Consider the following 21,419-nt stretch of genomic DNA (forward strand, 5'->3'; position numbering starts at 1 on the left):
AGAAAAAATGTCATCAGCAAAGACTGCTGTTTGCTTTCAATCTGGACCTTGAAACATCCCATTTTGGTCTCTATGGTTTCTGAGCCAGAGTCTAATATTTTACTTCAGATCTATGTTTATCCTTGTCTACCAAAATTTTGGGCAAATGAAGCAGTATGTGTAAAATATTAATGAAAATAAAGATTAAATTAGAATGAACAAAAGCATGCACTTCCTCTACATCTGCCATAATTCCTCTAATAAGCTCCCCCAGGGGGGCTTGCTTATTTCAGTTACAAGAGAATTTACGGTAACTTGTTGGAGAGAAGAGAATCCTCCTTCCACGAGAGACAGTAACCATTCTATCTCTACCTTGCAACGTGATGAGTTTTGTTTCCTGAAAATTAGGAAGCTAACACTGAGTTGGGAGTTATGCGCCTCTTTTTCAACAATTCCCATAGAGCATTGCGGGTTTGTCCCGGTGGAGGAAGTCGGGGATTTCACTGGATTGCTCTCGTACCTGAAAAGCAGTAAACAGCTGTCTGAATGAATTATTTGTTTGCATCTGACAAACTGCAAAGATGCATCGTTTTAAGGCTTCCAAATATCGAAATGCAGCTCCAAAGATTCCTAAAAAAGAGGTAGGTACCACTGGTGTTCACGATCTTTGGTCCCGAATACTGATTGTCAGTGAACGTACTGTGCAAATTTTATCTTTCCTTTTGACTCAAGTTAAGTTGTGGTCATTTTCATAGACTAGTTGCTCTATAAAGACAGGCAGTGTAGTTATTTAAGATATTATGGGCGGAGAGTGTAAATACTAAACTAAACGAAGGCAATTTCAGTCTATCTGGCATCTAATCTTAGATGCAAGAAATAATGCTAGACTGCTATCAAAGTCAACCTTGGAATCTATTCTACTGCAAACGTTGAGTGGTTGAAGTCTTTGTTTTAAACTTGACCTTGGTGTGTGAAACCCTTGTATATTTGTTAAGGGCCATATTTAATTTTGAAGTTCAACTCTCTATATAGAAGATCACTGAGTTATGTCCATTTCCTGGGGTCTAGGAGGTGGGGCAGTCATTTGATGTGAGCCACATAAGGGTGGAGACGGTGTGTTCCCGGAAAGTATAGGGTTTTTAAAATTATTCAAAGGGATGTAAACAGGATTTCAATTAATACATGTTGGAGCAGGCAAGTAGTGTAAAGTATCGGGGAAATATGCTCCAAGTAGGATGGAAAGGTTGCTCAGATCATTGAAATTATGCTTGAGAATTCTTCTTGGTTACCAGGAAATTCTCCTTTACAATGCCTAATGGATACCTGGGACACTCTTAGAGCTTGCAGCCAACCAACTTGGCCAATTGACGGGCAAGGTTTTGCTGGCCAAGAAAACAAAAAATACTCAGTGTAAAAAGTGACACCTGACTGCATGCACTTTTCAGCATTATCCATTTAACTCAAATTGAAAGAAACCCTTGTTTTTGAAAAGGTATTAGAGAATTTTGAAGGGAAGAGTGGCTATAACTCTTGGTAGTTTGAATGATCCATTGATAGAGCACAGTGTCTGGATATTACTTTGAGAACATTTGATACCAGACCAAACAATACACCTGTGTCCTAGGAATGTATCACTGATATAAGAGTTGGAAACTTAATGAGCTCCTATGGAAATCACATCAAAGCAAGTGATACCTTCATGGCCTTCAATGTGGATGTGGGAGGTAGGATTTATGGCACGATCTGTGACAATTATTCTAGAATATCAACCCCATTGATTAAGGTCTTGGAAAACAGAAAACAAAGGCCAATAAAAATTCTTGTATAGTGTATATAGTCATTGCATTTTCTCAAAAGAATACAAACCTTGTAGATATCAATGTACAAATTTGGTCCTCACCATTTACAATAAATATTTATCCTTTAGGTGGAGGAAGTCTGGGTGTTCTTCCTCTTGAAGAGGTCGGAAGGAAGGAACAGTCACTGCCTCTCCTTCATGCACATGCAGGTACATTTATTATTATTTTTAAATTATTAGTTGAATTTTCTACTAAGTAACGTCTTCCCTGCTCTGTTGTTCGGCTTTCCATTAAAATTTTCAAACAGAAATTTGATGCAGGTAGGAAGAATATCTTTCTTGGTCTTTTCCTTTTATTCAGATTTTGTGACTGACCTGGACTTCTCACCATCTGATGGGAAGCTTCTGACAACTTGCTCTTATGACTGCTCTGTAAGATTTTACTTCTTTTATGTTGTGTACAGAAATATTTTAATCATCACAGGCTTATAGCTAAAACTGACAACTGGATAAGAAGGCAGTTACCTCTAATATTTCAATTAGAAGTTTTGATGTAATTTTAAGATTACAAAATTTTTATTTATAGAGATCTCAAATTTCAAAATGGATTAGGTTCAAAGAATCTTACATAACTGTAGTTTTGAAGTTTTATGTCATATTTGGTTTTGCAGATTAAATTGTGGAAAATTCCAGAGGAAGGCATAAAAGAGGATATACCAGCACCACTTTGGGTTCTACCACAGCAGCCTGTAAGTGAAAACATCAGTGATCTACCACAACAGCCTGTAACATCAGTAATTTGAAACTTTAAAACTTCCTATACTGTAATTCATTTTACTGGCATAAAAGAGGATATGCCAGCACCACTTTGGGTTCTACCACAGCAGCTTGTAAGTGAAAACATCAGTGATCTACCACAACAGCCTGTAACATCAGTAATTTGAAACTTTAAAACTTCCTAACTGTAATTCAATTCTTATCCCCCTCCTCTCCCCCCCGAAAAAACAAAACAAAACAAAACATAAAGAAACAAAACAAAAAGAAGCAAAACAAAACAAAACAAAAAGAAACAAAACAAAACAAAAGAAACAAAACAAAAAGAAACAAAACAAAAAGAAACAAAACAAAACAAAAAGAAACAAAACATCAACAGGCTGATTACCACATAAAAGCCCTTAAATGTCCCCCCGAGTAAAACATAAAATATCTTCAGTGGTTCTGATTTTATTATTGTTTGTTACTTTGTTTCTTAGGGTCGGGTAGAAAATGTGCTCTTCCATCCTGCAGCAAGTGAGGTAAGGTATAAGTGGTAAAATTAAAGGAAACATTTGGCACAAGAAAACATTTTTATTACCTTTATTTAATATGCATTTTGTTCATCCTAAAATGCTCCAATGTTTGTGTGATTTTTTTATGATAATTATGCTTATTGTTGGAAATAGGTACTATCTAGTTCATGTGGGAAGTCTGTCGCAATCTGGGATCTACAGAAACAGGAGCTGAAATGCAGTCAGTATATGCAATAAATGTAGTACTGCCATTTTAACCAAAATAATTAATATTTCTTAACCTATTGACGTCCAGTGCGCTGGCAAGCGCCCATGGGGAACCACACCCTTTCTACGCCTTGTGACGTCATCACTTTTAACCCTGGAGCACGACTTTGAACACGTACTTAACCCATTAACGGCCGCAGCTTTTGTGGAAAACTGTGTTTTGAAGCTAGTCCAGCAGATTTGGGGTCACTGTTGGGGTTTTAAAAGCTCGAACTTACCAAAAACCACTTGACAGCTCGTGCACTCGATGGCCTTTCGATCCAAATGCAAAATGGCGGCCTGAAAATCTCGGGCACGCGCAGAGAGCAAAATTTCGACATAGTTTTTGGGTTGAGAAGTCACGCCCCACTTACGACTTCTACTTTTCTCTCTTTCTCCTGCCCTTTTTTTCCCCTCTCCTTGCCTAAAGTTTCTCCTCCCTTGCTGGAAATTGAGTAGGCTTCATTTTGGTGTAGAGATTTTTCAGAAACTACTCATTATTTTCAAAGCACATGCTCGGAAAGGTAGGTGGGTAGTGAAACACGATCTTCGTGCAGATTTTCCAGTCAAAGTGACACGGTTTTTTGGCTATTTCTCCAATCTCCTCCACTCAATTGCGCTCATTCTGGTATCGTCTGCAAGATATTTTCAACCCGTTCAAGTACATGCTCGAATTCGTGCTCCAGAGTTAAAATTGATGATGTCACAGGGCGTAGAAAGGGTGTGGGTCCCCATGGGCGCATACGGGCGCACTGGACGTTAATGGGTTAAACAGGTTGAAAATATCTTACAAATGATAGCAGAATAAGCGCAATTGAGTGAAGGAGATTGGAGAAATAGCCATAAAACCATATAACTTTGACCTGAAAATCTGCACGAAAATCTTGTTCCACTGCCCACCTATCTTTCTGAGCATTTGGTTTGAAAGTAATGAGTAGTTTCCGAAAAACTCTCTACACCAAAATGAAGCCTACTAAATTTCCAGCAAGTAAGGAGAAACTTCAGGCAAGGAAAGGGGAAAAAAAGGGCAGGAGAAAGAGAGAAAAGTAAAAGTCGAAATTTTGCTTTCTGCGCCTGCCCGAGATTTTCAGGCCGCTATTTTGCATTTGGATCAAAAGGCCATCAAGCGTACAAACTGTGAATGGGTTCGTGGTAAGTTTGAGCTTTTAAAACCACAACAGTGACCCGAAATCTGCTCAACTAGCTTCAAAACACAGTTTTTCACAAAAGCTGCAGCTATTAATGGGTTAATACACTATTGGTGCTACATGCATGTATTCAATATAAGTAATCAAGGGGTGTTTTGTCATTTCATGGTTTGATACAGATTTGGAAAACCATCAAGACGTGGTTCAAAGTTTTTGCTGGAAAGAGGATGGATCTTTATTAGTTACATCCTGCAAGGTCAGCTCCTCATCTTGTAACAAAGCGTGTCATTGACTGCGATTGCAGTCTATAATTTATAATAATTATTTCTAATTTAACACCTGATTATAATTTATTTCTCATTTTGACAAAAGCACATGTCTACAGAGAGGTCATTCTCTCAACCTTTACTTTCTCAGGACAAGAAGATCCGCATCCTAGACCCACGTGGTAATTCTGTTGTTGTGGTGAGTCCACAAAATAATGACATAACATTAGTCAGTTAGCCGCATGAACAAGAGCCTCACTCAATGATCGTCATGCAGTAACTTGTTTTGGACAAAGAATTGCTTGATTATGCTTTCTTTTTTAAAGATATATAAACATTTATAATAATAATAATAATAATAATAATAATAATATTTATACAGGACAACCCCTTCAGTGTATTAAGCACTGGTATCAATGGGGGTCCTGTTATTAAAATACTTAATTAAAAAATACAAAAAGTCTAAAAGGTAAAAAGCACTAAGAAAAACTGTTGCATGGCCGACATCAATGAAAAGTTTCTTGAAAACGGCCTGGTTATATTAAATCTTTGTGAACAATTCTACCGAATAAAACAAAAAAACTTTTTTTCACCAAAGAATATTCATTCATCTACGCTTACATGACCACAGAACGACAGAAGTCAAGCGATCTTTGATCACCCTTTAAACACAGATTTGTGAATACATGACCACAGGCAGCCCAAGCTCACCACTAGAAAAGCGGACGCGACCCCCACCTTGTCACGCAACGTTCCACATTTATAAAGGTTTGTATGGGATGTCATCGGCCCGCCTCAAAAGAGAGAAAAAAATGTCTTGTTTTGAAACAAAATGGGTCCACCCCTATTGAAGATGGGAATTAAGAAAACTACTGTTACTTGAAAACTATGTAACTGTTTGTTGTGTGTGCAGGAATGTAATGGCATTGGCGGAATAAAGGACTCAAGAGTGCTGTGGCTGGGAAACACAGACAAAGTTATAAGCACAGGTTTTGGTCAGGTGGGAATATTATTGACACAGTTAATTTATAGAAAACTGGCACATTTTAATTTTTTTTCTCCCTTTATTAAAGAACCTGCTCATAATTTTCATGACACTTAGCAACTGTAGTTCCTTTTTTTTATCTTGCTAAAAGCATGAAAAAAATGCACAACAAGAATGAATAAATGAACCTTTATTTAATTGTCATAAAAATTCTAGTACCGGACAGTACTAATTGGGGACACTAACAAAACAAAGCTAGTTAAAATAAAGTAAAGTGGAACAACAAGGAAACATAAAAATTAATGAACGTTCCAACTGTTCTGACTAATATTGGGATGTTAGCCTTGGAGGCTGATTCCTCAGTTAAAGTGAAAGAGTCTATAATAGTGTTAAGAACTGACTACTGAAAGTAAAACTTAAGACATCTTTGAATTACTCTTTTAACAGTCTCGCACCCGCGAACTTGTTGTTTGGGATGTGAATAATATCAGCAGCCCAGTACAGAGGATGAGCTTTGACACATCTTCTGGGTAAGTTAGTTCAAAGTTTTTTGGCATTTTTAACTTTCCTGTTTTGTACCAAATGAGAATTAAATTCTAAGTTAATAAAGAACAGATGTAGCAGTAGAAGCAAGTTGTAATCCAGGGATGATTGTGAGTTTCGAAATTTCACCTTTTGGTAACAGAGTATAGTGAACAGACAACAGCGTTTGTAACTTTTAGAATATTATGCATAATTCATTATTTTGTATTTTGCTCTGTCTATGACCATTAATATTACCAAACTTTCCACATCACAAAGGTTATCCAAAGCAGTGTGTATCTATGGCCAACCTTGTCATCTCTTTCTTATCCACACAACTTTTGTACATGCAGAATTCTGATGCCATTTTTTGATCCAGACACCAACATGTTGTTCTTAGCTGGGAAGGTATTATTGTGTATACCTAACTATTCTTTTAATTTTTTTGTTTGTTTATTTTCACCTTCCTTTTTTACCTCATCATATACATTACCAGTATATTATTATTGTGCTTATATTGCAATTTTGATACATGCTGTTGTAACTGCATGTTCTAGTACTGTGTGCATTAAAATAGTTGAATAAAGTTTGAACAAAACTTAATTAATTACTTCAAACATTGCATTTACTTGACATTGTTTGTTTAATACCCCTTTTACTTCCTTGATCTCAATAATGGATAGTAATTCTCGTTGTTGTCTCCCAGTCATTTCCAGCAGTGGTAGTTATGAGAATAACCGCCTCCCGGTTAGCTCAATGGATAGAGCGCTGGACTGTTGTGCGGGAGGTCGAGGGTTCAAGCCCCGGCCAGACCAACAGTCTCAGGGTCTTAAAATAACTGAGAAAGAATATGCTACCTTTCTATAGCATCAAAAAATGGTTAGATATTCTAGTCTTCTCGGATAGGGACGAATAAATGGAGGTCCCATCTCCTGCAGGGTTAGGGGTAGGAGACGTTAATTTCCCATGCACGAGATTACTGTGTGATGGATGTCCTCCCCTGGGGTGGGATGGGTGGGATTTAATGGGTGGATTACTTGCATGGATCACATAATTATGTTCTGTTCTAGTCCTACCCTACTGCAGTAATGCAGTGAAAATGGTGAGAGATGTAATTTAGGATTAAAATCATGATATCCCTTGGTTGATATTTAAAAGATAGGTTAAGATGTGGATGAAGTCTTCTTTATGGATATGAGAGAGTTGAAGGTCATATTTCTTTCAATTGTTAGAGTGCATGTAGTAAACACAGCCTAGTGGATGGTTTTCCTCCCTCCCCCCCCCTTTCAATCCACTATGAAGTAGACTCTTGATAGTGTCACCTTCAGCTTTGTTTATCTCTCACTGCATTCAGGGTGACTCCTCTATCCAGTATTTGGAAGTGTCTGATACTGCTGCATCATTTGTTACTCCAGGTAATTGAAATAGATATCTCAACTAAGCATGTTCAGTAGATAAAGTGATGTTAGTTAAAAAAGCATTAATTTTATTTATTCATTGCTTAATTGTCATTGCTTAATTGAGCTAACCACCTCCTGGTTAGCTCAATGGATAGAGCGCTGGACTGTTGTGCGGGAGGTCGAGGGTTCAAGCCTCGGCCGGACCAACACTCAAGGTCTTAAAATAATTGAGAAGAATATGCTACCTTTCTATAACATCAAGAAATGGTTAGATATTCTAGTCTTCTCAGATAGGGACGAATAAATGGAGGTCCCGTCTCCTACAGGGTTAGGGGTAGGAGACGTTAATTTCCCACGCACGAGATTACTGTGTGATGGATGTCCTCCCCTGGGGTGGGATGGGCGGGTTAGGATTGATTGTAAAGCGCTGTTGATCTGTCATTGTAAATAGCGCTCTATAAGTGATAAATTGTTGTTGTTGTTGTTGTTGTAGTCAATGTCATTATTCTGTGTAGTGTGAGATTATTGGTAATGACTGTGAACTTGCTAGATACTTTTGTTTCTTTATCATACATTTAGAGTATTAAAATTGCTACTGTTGTAAAATTCTCTTAACTACTTTTAGTGTCATCACAGATGATGGACCAACAGCACAAAGGTATGGCCATTGTGCCTAAACTTGCCATGAATGTTATGAAATGTGAAGTGGTACGACTTCTTCAGCTGACAAAATTATCAGTGGTCCCCATCAGTTACTGTGTGCCACGAAAGGTAAATTATAACTGAATCAAGTAACTCTTGACTCATCCATTTGTCCATTTGTTATTGCTCTTCCTTGTTTGTTTTTTCTCTTCTTTCCTCATTTCTTTCATGCATTTTTTCACTTTTTCAACTTGTTTCTTGGCCCATTCTTTATTTTTATTTTTCTTTCTTTCTCTCTTTCTGCCCATGCATTCAAGTAACTTTTTACTCAGTCAATTAAATTTTTATTGAAGTCTTACAGGGATTTTCATGCAGACTTGTTTCCTGATACATTTGCAAGAGAAGCATCCATGACAGCAGAAGAGTGGTTTAGTGGATCCAATCACCCTGTAAGTTACTGAGTATCTAATCCTTGTGTTATTTCATTTATACTTCATTCATGGGTACATTGTGAAAGAAGATTAATTTGAGCTCCTTTGTGAATAAGGAAAGTTGTCATTTATATTGTCACAGACATTGGAAGAAGAAAATATCAGTCTTCCTGTGTGGAATTGAATGGAATTTGAGCTAAAAAGGTATATATTGTTTTTCCTAACAGATAAGAAGAGTTTCCCTTGATCCATCCAAACGACAAGCGGAACATCAAAAAGCACCAACAACACAAGAAAAACCACAGAAACCCACACTAAAGCCAAAATCAGCCATAGAAAGTCAGAAACCAAGTGTTGCAGTAGAAAAGGTAAGTTATTGTGAGTTCTCTCCGAACATCAGGTTGAATTATATTGCATTTTAATTTGCAATTAGGAAGTAAAATGTTTAAACCGCATTAAGACTCAGGTATGTGTCATCCCTGCCAAGAACTGCAACAGTGATAATCTTGATTGTGTGACCTGCCATTCAACAACTTGAATAGAGTCTAAAGAGTTTACAATTTGTATAAATATTTGGTAATTACAATTTGCTATTATTGTGTTCAAGCAGTCAACAAGTGAGTCCAGAGAATCACCCAAAGGATTAGCTTCTCAACAAAATCAACAAGCAGGGAACAAATCAACATCAGCTTCTGCTCCTAAGGCAGAACCTTTAGCAAAACCAAGAAAAACTTTTACAGCTGCACGCATGTCAAAATTCAGACATCTCCATGGCACTCCTATGCACAAAAGCAATAATATAGACAATGTACGCAATTTGAGCATATCAGTTCTAGCGGACTCTGATGGTTTTCAAGTCAATCAGAAGTTTGCAGCTTTTCCTTTATCAGGACCCGGAGGCCAAATAGCTGTAGTCCCTGTAAGTAATCCATTGAACATGCATTTGTATCTGGTCAAGCCAACATTTTTCATGAATTTGATTGCAGTGAAAGTATTTGCATGGGAGATACTTTGGTGGTGAATGAAAGGAGATCCCTGAACGAAAAACTAAGTGTATAGGTACAATACAAGATATGGATCCATACTTTCCCAAAGTTACCACACCAAGGACAGAGTGGTGGAGAAGCAAAATCTGAATTTTTTTGTAGGATTTTTATTTCAGTAATGACCTTCCTGAGAACCATATTCGAATGATTGGAAGCCCTCCTGTTAATACATGTTATTACTTTGGTTATAAGTTATAATTATTCCTATTGTTATATAGTCTAAATTGTTATTATTAGGGACACCTAATGTTAAGAAGACGTTAACAAACTTGTGCCTGTGCGACTCGCGTGTGCATGCTTTGGAACTAGGTCTACTAGGTTAATAATTTCTTTAGCAAATCATGCGGACCTTTTTATTTTTGACATGTGCAATTTTGTTAGAGAAGAGTTGAAAGTTTTTTAGTTTACTGAGTGGTGGTTTGTTTAACGATTGTTGTTGTTTAGTATGAGTTTACAGTTTTCCGTGTTGGAATAAGCGTGTTTGTTTTGATTTTCCTTTTCAATTCCGAACACCTAAATTATCTTATAATTTGATCAGATTTGTATTTTCAGCTAGATAAGCCCGGACGGCTTCCAGATTCAGGCTTGCCTGTAATTCAGTGTGGTAGTGGTGTAATGGATTTTGCCATGGACCCATTTAACAAACAGAGATTAGCAACTGGTAGGTTGGGTACAATGTATAAATCTGGGTCAGCTCTTGACCCAGGTGCCCCAGGCTGTCTAAGCCAATCCTGATATCAGGGGTGAAGGTAACCAAAAGTATTACTACTCCTGACAGTTGTCCAGCCCCCAGTTTGTACCCCTGTGTGGAGGGTTTTGCCCAACGACACAAAATAATGACCTGCCCAGGTCTTGAACTTTGACCTCCCAAGGTTTTGTTCAAAGTGCCAGCCATTAGACCAACACTTCTTCTCACTGGGTACATTGTTCACAAAGTCAAATGCAATCAATTGCAAGTAATAATTTGAAATTAATTATGGGAATTGTTGCATTACATTGTATACCATGTGATGGAATGATAGCTTGATAGCTTTATTAGGAAGTAAAATCATTGCAGCCCCCGGGCTGGCTGAAATACGATTTACTTTACAATGGCAATAAATTATCTCTTACTCTAAGATAACTACAGTAAAAGCCGCAAAATGTAATCTACAATAAAGTACAATAAGAGAAGTATCAAAAAACCAAAATAAAAATAATTAAAATAGCTACTAATAATTAAAACTGTTTGCCATGATAAAGGTGTTTTTGAACCTATTTGTCTTACAAATCAATAGCTTGAAGTATCTCTGGCTGCGGGTGCAATAGGTGGACTCGTTGCGTGGAGGAATGTTGAAAGGTTATTTTGGCTGCCTGGCTCCGCTAGCCCCTATGGTTATTGCAGGCAGCAAGTACTCTAACTTATTTTTTTTATTATTCTCTTTGTTGTAACTTTTTCTGAACAAGAGTGAGTACAAATAAAGATTGTTGTGGTTGTTGTTGTTGTTGTTGAAGGGGTTTTGTTTTCTATCAAACACTTTTTCTGTATATTTGGATGTATGATTGAAGATTTTCTGTATTTTCATTTCAGCCTGTGAAAGTGGCTTTGTCACTGTTTGGGAAGTGCCTGGTGATGGCTTGACAGAAACTATCAACAATCCATCTGTAGTTTTGAAAGGTTATTTTTCCAAAATCTTTTCAGAAATCTATACACAGGTTCGAAATATGGCATCCAATTCAAATTGCCATTGTTCTGGACTTACTAACCTCTCACACGTGATAATCCTTTTGTTTTTTCACATGAAGACGAGGGTAGTAAGTCCAGAACAATTGTAATTCAAATTGGATGCCATATTTCGATTCGGTGAATGAGTCTGACTATTTGTAAATTAATAAAGGCTGATAGTTTTGAAAGAAACTGTTTGGGGCTGCGTCGGTGGGAGTAACGAAATAATTTGGATATATCAACAAAGTTGAAATGGTAAATTGGCCACCGTAATGATTACAAAAGCTGACGTTTCGAGCGTTAGCCCTTCGTCGGAGCGAATAGAGGAATTGTGGGTTGTGTGTGCTTTTAAAGGCAGAAAATGGAGCTACGTTATTGGTGGGTGCATGGCAACGAGAAAAATATGAATAAATTAGTGGAATGAAATAAATTAATATGAATAAATATGAATAATGAATAAATTAGCAATATGAATATGAAATATGAATATGAATAAATTAGTGGAATGAATAAATTAGTGGAATGACTATTTGTAAACCAACCAGCTGGATAATAAACCACTCAACCAAACTTAACCTGATGCCTTCCCAAAATTCACTGGTCGATAAACCATTATATTGTGATACAAAATTTAAACAAATCCATTAATTTTTTTTGTTTCTTCTTTTTCTGTTTTTAACATCACAGGTCATAATGACAAACCAAACTTAGTAAAGTATCATCCTACTGCAAGTGGTGTTTTGGCATCAGCAGCTATGGATTTAACTATCAAGATTTGGGATGTTGAGGAAGCCAAAGATCTAATCACACTTACTGGACATACTGATTCGGTAATTAGGATCCTAAACACCTACTGCTACATCTGCTGTCAAAGAAACCACTATTTCCTATTTCTTTTCTCTTCTGGGATGAAGTGTGAATTCTCGTGTTTTATGACAATCATAAAAGGATGCAGAGCCGAGCATCCAAGGAACTAAATGTGCAATAAAATTTCAAAAAAGAAAAATTTATCATGAATACCTTTGTAAATTTTGACAAACACTTTTGAACCAGTGACACCAAACAAATATTTCATCACTATGATAGCACTTTTGATCCAATGGTTGCTAGCTTTTTATGATAAAAATAAATGTAAGTATACTAAGTGAGCTTATGATTGAAAAGAATTAAAAAAATCGAATAGTCAAGCAACTTGATAATCAAAAGGTTTTTTTCAGGTATTTAGCTTGAGTTGGAAACCAGACGGAACAAAGCTAGCCACTGTGTCAAGAGACAACAAAATCAGAATATTTGACCCAAGATCTCAACTTTTTCCTCTGCAGGTATTATTCACTTAAAAATATAATGTGGGGGGTAAGGAGATCTGTCTTTGATGGTGCCCTCATTTAATACTAGAGAACTATTTTCAACCTGCCTATACTTAATTATTTTGTGATTTAGAATTGAGCATGAGCACTATATTGTTATTAATATTTTTGTTTAATGAAAAAGTTATTTGTTTTTAGACAGGCCAAGGTCCTGAAGGGAGCCGTGGAGCTCGTGTCTTCTGGGGAGGTTCAAGTGCTGATTTGTTAGTGACTACAGGATTTGGCAAGTAAGTTAATCATTCTACACACCTCACCATAAAGACAAAAAATTGTAATCTTAAAGTAACCACAAACTTACTTCAGGATATCTAAATAACCATTAGAGTGCATAATTTTTACCTCACAATTGCAGCAGTGATAGTGTAGTCTGATTGTCTGGGTGAGTGTAGTCCTGAGAAGGACTGTTGTGGGTAGTGGAGCCTGACATTTCGAAAAGTACGGTAAATCCTCTATTAAGCCCCTCCTCTCTAATAAGCCACCCCCTCTGATATGCCCCCCTTTAGAGAAATTTATTGAGCCCCTCCCTCTATTAAGCTCCCCTACCCCTCCCCCTCAAAAAAATTTTAAAATAACACTCTGTGTCAATATCTATGGTAAATTTATTCAAGTACTGTAATTTAATCATAAAACTCATCAGACTTTACTGAGGACTGACTGCCAATTTGGTAAATGAAAAAAATGTAAAATGTGAACGATTTTTTAATAAATACTGTACATCACATCCTATTGTATCCTGGTAGTGAACATCACACTCAGGGTTCTCATTAAGTGCCAGCAGCCAGCTAAAAAACTGGCTACTTTAAATTTAGAGCCGCCTACTTTTAGGTGATAAGCTTGCCTCCTTGTTTTGTATCTACACGTAGATTTCAAAGTTAAAAGTCATGTGAATCGAATGAGTAATACTTGAAAGCCGTTTTCAGCAGCAAAACATATTACGCAATGCCAATGCGCGCCTCCTACCTTGTGGGAAATTCCGCTGACCAGTGTTTGTTGTCAACAAGTGCAGTGTGGTGTTCGGCGTGTTAGAAGAAGGCAGGAATTCTTATTATGTAATTAATTATAGAGTACCCATGAGTAAAAGAAAACCCACTTCAAGCCAGCCTGGAATAGATCGATATTTCTGTAAATCATGAAGAATGGAAAGCCAAGTAGATGAAGGTGAGAAAACAGCCATCTCTGGTGATTGTGCAGTGTGAAAGGGAGGAGACAATTGCTGTTCAGAGTGGTACAGCTGCAGATAGAGAGCATGAGGAAAATGTAAATGAGGAAGACCTTGATGAAGTTCTAGAGGCCCTTAATCTGCAATCAAAAGGTTCAGAGAGTGACACTGACTGTGACTCTGACTCCGCTTTTGGATCTGACACTGATGACTTGGCATTTTAGTTCTTTCTAGCATGGCCAAATGCTGAGTCAAGCTAACTCTGTGTTAATAATTGTTTCAACCACTTTTGAGAGAATGAAACTAATTCAAATCAATACACAGAAACAGTGACAAAAGGAGTTTCTATTTATATATTTTCTGCCTTGAATGGCCATAACGTTCTATAAAACCTTTACTTTAATGGACTACTGCCCTTTTTGGTAGACCATGCCCAAAATAGGATTCTTTTTTTCTTGTTTTTCGCTTAGTACGGATTATTAACGTACTATTAAAATTAAGCCGATTTGATCCGACTTGTTTAAGTTCTGCTGTTCTTGCCCATTATAAACCTAAAAATTCTATCTTTCTTTTATTTGTTTATCTACATCTATGCAAAGGAATTATGAATTTAGGAAATAATCGGTTGAAAAAGAAGATAAAACAAGTATGTCTTACGGCTGAGTAATAAACCTTCCAAGCCATGATGAGTTGTCCGTACTGAGTACTAAGGTACTAACGTACTAAGCAAATTCAGAACAAGCCGTGATGAGTTGTCGTACCGAGTACTAAGGTACTAACGTACTAAGCAAATTCAGAACAAGCCGTGATGGGTTGTCCGTACCAAGTACTAAGGTACTAACGTACTAACGTACTAAGCAAATTCAGGACAAGCCGTGATAAGTTTTCCGTACCGAGTACTAAGGTACTAACGTACTAAGCAAATTCAGAACAAGCCGTGATGAGTTGTCTGTAGCGAGTACTAAGGTACTAACGTACTAAGCAAATTCAGAACAAGCCGTGATGACTTGTCCGTACCGAGCGCTAAGGTACTAACGTACTAACGCACTAAACAAATGAATAACAAGCTGTAATGAAATGTCCGGACTAAGTACTACAGCACTAAACATATGAGCAACAACCCGTGATGAGTTGTCCTTACCAAGTACCACAAAATACGGCAAATACGGCACAACTCGTAAAAGTACTCAGCAATACTACACAACAAAATATCTATTAAGACATATCTATATGAATAATTTAATTCCAAAACTTTGCAAGTGCAATTTTAACTGTATTCTTTTTCTCAATAACACAAACTGCCCTAAACGGTTTCTCTGTGATCTCAGGGACAGTTGAAACAGAAAATGTTCGAGGCTGAAACCACACTATATTACCCTTTGTTGGATAAGAATGAGTTTATTTAACATCTCGACTTTTTCACGTTCTCTTAGGTAGCATACTCAAGCTCATGTTTATTAAAGATTCATTAGGATTTATTGCTTACTTTGTTTTACCAAAATATAGTTTCTAAAAAGGTTATAGAAAAAACTGCAATTCATAAATGGTTTATTTCAACGAAAACTGTCAGTTTGAGATCACCAAAAAAACGCAGTGCGAGTTGTTCTCCACTACATTACCGCATTAAAAATAAGGTCCACACCACAAAAACACAAACCCCAATGGTTATCAATATACTCCTTTTTTCACAGACTAAATCAAATGTTCAATTTCATGGCATGCATGAAAAGAATGAGAGTTGTAGTTAGTACGCTAGTACGTAGGTACCCATGCTTGCTCGAGAGGTTTAATTAGTACGCTAGTACATAGGAATTCATGCTTTGAGAGGTTTACTTAGTACGCTAGTACGTAGGTATTCCTGCTCGTTCGAGAGTTGTAGTTAGTACGCTAGTACGTAGGTATTCATGCTCACTTGAGAGCTGTAGTTAGTGCGCTAGTACGTAGGTATTCATGCTTGCTCGCTCGAGAGCTGTAGGTAGTACGCTAGTACATAGGTATTCTTTCTCACTCGAGAGGTTTAGTTAGTACGCTAGTGCGTAGGTATTTATGCTTGCTCGAGAGGTTTACTTAGTACGCCAGTACGCTAGTACGTATATATTCCTGCTCGTTTGAGAGTTGTAGTTAGTATGCTAGTATGCTAGTACATAGGTATTCCTGCTCGCTCGAGAGCTTTAGTTAGCATGCTAGTATGTAGGTATTTATGCTTGCTCGAGAGGTTTGCTCAGTACACTAGTACGTAGGTATTCCTGCTTGTTCGAGAGTTGTAGTTAGTACGCTAGTACGCTAGTACATAGGTATTCCTGCTTGTTCAAGAGTTGTAGTTAGTATGCTAGTACGTAGGTATTCATGCTTGCTCGCTCGAGAGCTGTAGTTAGTACGCTAGTACATAGGTATTCATGCTTGCTCGCGAGAGGTTTAGTACTGTTAGTACTGTAGTACTGATGAAAGCTGTTAGTACGGTAGTACTGATGAATAAGCAAAAATCTACAGAAAAGCATTCCTATAATGGGCAGCATATGCTTTTTGGGGTGTAGTCTGGTCCCATTATAAGGATTCCAAGAAAAGAAAGATGTTCAGTAAAATTTATGGTTGTTTCTAATAAATAATTATTTCTTAAAACCAAATTTGCTTGCCAAAAGGCTCAAAATGGCAAATCTAACCTTCTATATTTTGAAGTTTTTCGGAGGGGGGAGGGGAGGGAGCATGCTGCAAGACCCCCTTAGAGGCTCGTGCCTATGGTATTCACTTCTCCCGCCGCCTACTTTTATATTTCAGCCGTCTACATCAAAACTTATTGAGAACCCTGCACACTAAATTAATAAGCCCCCTCTCTATTAAGCCCTCCCCCCTCTAATAGGCCATCCCCCCAAAGTACCTGAAATAAATAAGCCCCCTGGGGGGGCTTGTTAGAGGATTTTCATCAGTAGTGTTTTTGCTTGTTTGCAATGTACTTTTTTTTTTTTCTGACTTTTTCTGACTTTTCTTAATGGCTTGTTTGCAGGCTTAGTTCTTTGAGGGTAATCTAATTCTTTTTCTTTCTGTATAAGATCAAGTGTGAGGACCATTAGTGTTTTTGACAGTCGTGATCTGTCTAAAGATTTGTCATCAGTGGAGGTGGATGTTGCTCCTGCCACCTTGATACCATTCTATGACAAAGACTCCTCTGTCTTGTTTCTTTCTGCTAAGGTATACAATATAATTATATGTATTATTGACGAAGTGTGAGGTCAAGATGACTGGATACTGGCTGAGTTCTTTTTGTTTTTGTTTTTATGGACTGAAACAAAGTCAGGTCCATAAAACACAAAAAAGAAAGAGGATAATTATATCCAGCCACCTTGACCAAACAAGCTTATTCAACAAGGGATTTATAATATAGCAGAAAGATTTCACTCTAATAAGAATCAAGAATGATTTGCTTATTTAGAGAGCGGGAAACTGAAAGTCAACTGTGTTTATAGCACAATAATCTCACTTTTTTTTTTACTGTCCTCTGCCACTTTTTGCAACTTCATTGCCCACATTGCCCAAAAGTTACAAACTTTATAAGTCTGCTCCACACACTTTTTTCTTTGTGCAGGATCAGAGTGGGCCCATCTTTCCCACTCAGGTAGCCAATCAGATAACAGGATTTACTCCATATTTTCCAAGGGTACTGCCAGCTATATAATAAACCATGTCAACAACCTTGGCAGTGACGAGGAGTCACCTGTATTTGCAATTTAATTTGTATAATTATATATAACTACACGAGAGGTTGTTTGAACAAGTGAAGGCATAGGTGGTGCAAGGAAATATTTACATATCAGTCAGATAAATAGGCGTCGTGACAGCCAACAGATGGAGCCATACCTTGTTAAGCAGACTATTTGAATTTATGGTTAAGGAAGTCGCATTTTGGTATATTTCACCTCTAACCAGATACATAGGCTGAACTAGCAACAATGGCTTACGTTGTCATGTAATTTTTCAGGGTGAAACTACAATATTTGCTTTTGAAGTCACTGAAGAGCCACCTCACTTGAATGAATTATCACATTACAGGACAAAGGACCCTTACCAGGTGAAGATTTGCGTAATATTTAGAGAGCGGGAATGATTTGCTTATTTGGAGAGCGGGAATGATTTGCTTATTTAGAGAGCGGGAAACTGAAAGTCAACTGTGTTTATAGCACAATAATCTCATTTTTTTTTTAAGGGAGCACCTTATATATAAGTGATTTTTTTAATTTTAGAAATGTACCGTACAGTTTACGTGGGTTCAATACAAGGCTAGATTTACCTCCTTTTAATCTTGAGTTTTTACATCGGTCATTTTCATTTTTAGCTAGTAAACTTTGGAGTGCGATACCCCCTAAACTCAGAGAATCTCAAGATATTGTTTCATTCAAGCGTTCTCTTAAAGCCCACATGGCTTAGCGGTAGTGATTGTAAATATTGTTATTGTTAATATTGTTAATATTGTAAATTTTTGTTGATAGCTCTTGTCTATGATCTTCGATCCTGTTTTTAGTTATTTAATAGATCTATTTATTATTTGTATTCTCACAGAAATTGTTTTCTTTCTAATTGTACATACACGTACATGTTTTAACAAGAACTTCTGTACTCCTAGGTGTCACTTGTTTAAATAAAGGATTGATTTATTGATCCTCATTAAGAAGTGCAGTGAATTAATAACACATGTAGACACCATGAAATCAGACTACTAATAATGACCTATAACTTTCTATTTTAGTAATATTGATATCATTAATTGATTGAAATTGATATTTCTGGAAACCACCTATAAGTTACCATAGAGCATAAATACTTAAGACACAATGTCAATTTATAGGTTTGTTATCTTCTTTCATTATAGTTGAAATTAAAATCATAAGACTTAGTTCTTATCCTCATTTTCAACAGGCAGTGGCTTTTCTACCAAAGACTGTTTGTGATATAAAGCAAGTGGAGTTTGCCAGAGCTGTTAAGTTGAACAAGACATCAATTGACTACATTACATTCCAAGTTCCTCGAGTCAAGGCTAGTACTCTCTTATGTTTTGTTATCTATCTGATAAATGTTTATTGATAATGGTAATATCTAGCAGTTAATTTACAGTAGCAGCTGTCAGTTATGATTGAACTTTCCTTTTCACTATCAGATGGAATACTTTCAAGATGACCTTTTCCCAGACACCAGAGTATGGTGGGAGCCTTCAGTAACTAGTGATCAGTGGTTTGCTGGTGAAGATAAAACACAGAAAACAATGTCAGTCAGACCAGATGGCATGAAACCATGTGTGTAAACCATTGCTATTAAAAAACAGTTTTCATTATTACTGTTTTCTACAGGTCAGAATGTGCATTACTTCATTTGCTATTAGATTCCTTGATGGAGAACAAACCCACAAAAATTTGCCCTAGTCCCAACATGTGGCTTGCAGTGCAGTTGGTACTAGTGCTCATCTAGTACCTGAGAAACCCAGGTTTGAACCTGTCAAAGCCTGTGTTTTTTTTGTTTTCAGGCTTACTTTGCTGCAATTTCTTCATGTGCAGATGTCTGGAGAGGATCAGTTTATTATTATGCTTTTAGTTGTTACCGTTATAATTGTAATTGTTTATTTTAACTATCAGTGTTATTTGTTATTGTTATTATTATTATTATCAACCACTGGGAGGAAGATTATAAAGAACTGCATACTGTATAAATCAAATTACACTTCAGGGTTAGCTCTTTTTCTATTCTTTTTCTTTTCTGTCTTTTCTTTACTATTCTAAATTGAATTTTCTACTATAATATTACTGCATTTATCATGTCTTCGGTAACATTGATAATATGCAAGGCAGTATTTTGGAATCTAGCTACCCTGCTATGATCACCTTGCATGAGGTGATTATAGTAAAATATCACACAATCCTTGACCTCTGTGAGTGTGCATCTTTATAATCACCTAAACAATGATACTTATTCATTGTTATTGTCTCGACATTACTCTTTTGATTCATAGCTGTTATTTCCTCTCCTTGTCTGTTATAGTGAGTGAAGCACCCAAACAAGCTCCTATTGCCAGGAAGTATGACAGCCGACATGAGCTGGAGGAAGTGAAGTCTGTTGAACAGCAGAAAGAAGAAGTAAGTGAAACAAACTGCTACCTAGAAAAAGAAATATTGCTTAGATAAGTGAAAGTGGTTCTGTTATTTCTGCAGTTCTTTACAGAGATTTTCCCTTTTTTTAATCAGGCTGAAAACTAAGTTTGTTTTCTATACTCATTTTCAGCTTTTGAACTCTATGGTGGACAAATTAGGAAATTTTGATGATGATCCTCTGCCTCAAGATCTTCAAGAAGGAGTGGACGATGATGAATGGGTAAGAGATATATCTTATTAATCAAGCGCGAGGGCCGTACTGGGAGAATATCGGCCCGAGGTCTTGACAGTATGGACCGAACGCAGCGAGGTCCGTACAAAAAAGAGCGAGGGCTGATATTCTTCCAGTACGGTCCCTAGCAAGCTTGGTTAATAAGAGATTTATTATATGACTGAAGTTCAAAGGGACACAAGTGCGGTATCATTCAGGACAGTGCCCGGTCCAATACTGAGAGAAAATTGACCGGCAATACGGCATTTTGATTGGTTGATTTTAGTTATTGGCCCTCTGACTGCCCGAGTGGTGTAATAAAGAAATATTATTACCTCAAGTTCTATCAAAAATCAATGTACTATTTTAACCCTTATATCATTCTCTCTGTTTCAATTCCAGGATGACTGATCCTCACTGAAAATGCAAATATGCCTCAATTGTTGGGCTGCTATTGATCATACTTGTGCACACTGCAATGTCTGAATTTTACTCAATACTTCAATTCAATTGTACATAAGAAAAAAGCTTAACTGCTCAAATATTGGACTGAAATTCCTATGTTTTTGATTAAAGGATAATTGAATTTTGTGGAGATATTTCTGGGAATGAATTGTAGTGATGTTGTCTGTAGATGTTTCCTCAGTGGATTTTTTAATTGCTCCTCCTGGCTTCAAGATGATGTTCAAGTTGAAATAATAAATGCAATAATGAGTTATTGATTCTTGTTTATTATTTCTACTAAGATATAAACCTAGATGCAAGGATCCTGACTCTCTCCTCTTGATCCTTTGTTCTCGCACTCATAGCCAATTGCACTTAAAATATTTCTCCTGGTTTTTTCAATACTGTGCGTGGAGTCCAATTTGTTTTTGTCCTTTAGATGTCATGGATGCCACAGATGACATTCGCAATGCTCAGAGTGCCCAGCGCTTTTGACGCACTCTATAAGGTTTTGGGCATTGGTCAGGTCACTGCTTCTTGGAAACATGAAAAACAACATTACACTGCACATTTAAAAATTACTGAATACAAAAAATGAAAATATTTGAACCTGGGCAAATAGGTACAAAAAAATATTTACTTGACAGATA

At 36.9% G+C, this 21,419-nt stretch overlaps 1 protein-coding gene across 3 annotated transcripts; it reads left to right on the forward strand.

Moving 5' to 3' along the window:
- The first annotated feature begins 448 nt into the window (after nucleotides 1-448).
- LOC111327877 (coronin-7) lies at nucleotides 449-21,043 on the forward strand. Of its 3 annotated transcripts, none has more exons than XM_088732548.1 (29): nucleotides 449-620; nucleotides 1,604-1,703; nucleotides 1,907-1,987; nucleotides 2,139-2,209; nucleotides 2,449-2,526; nucleotides 3,031-3,072; nucleotides 3,220-3,286; nucleotides 4,640-4,716; nucleotides 4,878-4,925; nucleotides 5,640-5,726; nucleotides 6,159-6,241; nucleotides 6,587-6,641; nucleotides 7,588-7,648; nucleotides 8,259-8,404; nucleotides 8,629-8,724; nucleotides 8,934-9,074; nucleotides 9,314-9,625; nucleotides 10,305-10,413; nucleotides 11,323-11,409; nucleotides 12,145-12,287; nucleotides 12,675-12,779; nucleotides 12,963-13,051; nucleotides 17,031-17,169; nucleotides 17,957-18,046; nucleotides 18,892-19,008; nucleotides 19,130-19,265; nucleotides 20,005-20,099; nucleotides 20,245-20,334; nucleotides 20,728-21,043. In XM_088732548.1, exons 1-29 carry the CDS (start codon nucleotides 561-563, stop codon nucleotides 20,734-20,736), a joined length of 2,814 nt encoding a protein of 937 aa, XP_088588674.1. In that variant the 5' UTR covers nucleotides 449-560; the 3' UTR covers nucleotides 20,737-21,043. The 3 variants fall into 3 exon arrangements, with proteins under 3 accessions (XP_088588674.1, XP_088588675.1, XP_088588676.1); XM_088732549.1 differs by having other exon boundaries at nucleotides 9,317-9,625; XM_088732550.1 differs by lacking the exons at nucleotides 449-620; nucleotides 1,604-1,703; nucleotides 1,907-1,987; nucleotides 2,139-2,209; nucleotides 2,449-2,526 and adding an exon at nucleotides 2,564-2,667.
- Nucleotides 21,044-21,419: the final 376 nt, after the last annotated feature.

Source organism: Stylophora pistillata, chromosome 9 (genome assembly GCF_964205215.1).
Source record: "Stylophora pistillata chromosome 9, jaStyPist1.2, whole genome shotgun sequence".
Taxonomy (NCBI): domain Eukaryota; kingdom Metazoa; phylum Cnidaria; class Anthozoa; order Scleractinia; family Pocilloporidae; genus Stylophora; species Stylophora pistillata.

What these genes read in the sequence shown, in the direction of transcription:
- LOC111327877 (XM_088732548.1), top strand. Translation starts at nt 561, where the DNA reads ATGCATCGTTTTAAGGCTTCCAAATATCGAAATGCAGCTCCAAAGATT. An exon ending in GGGTTCTACCACAGCAGCCT is followed by an intron (nt 2,527 to 3,030) that starts GTAAGTGAAAAC and finishes TTTGTTTCTTAG; the next exon opens with GGTCGGGTAGAAAATGTGCT. An exon ending in TGCATCATTTGTTACTCCAG is followed by an intron (nt 7,649 to 8,258) that starts GTAATTGAAATA and finishes AACTACTTTTAG; the next exon opens with TGTCATCACAGATGATGGAC.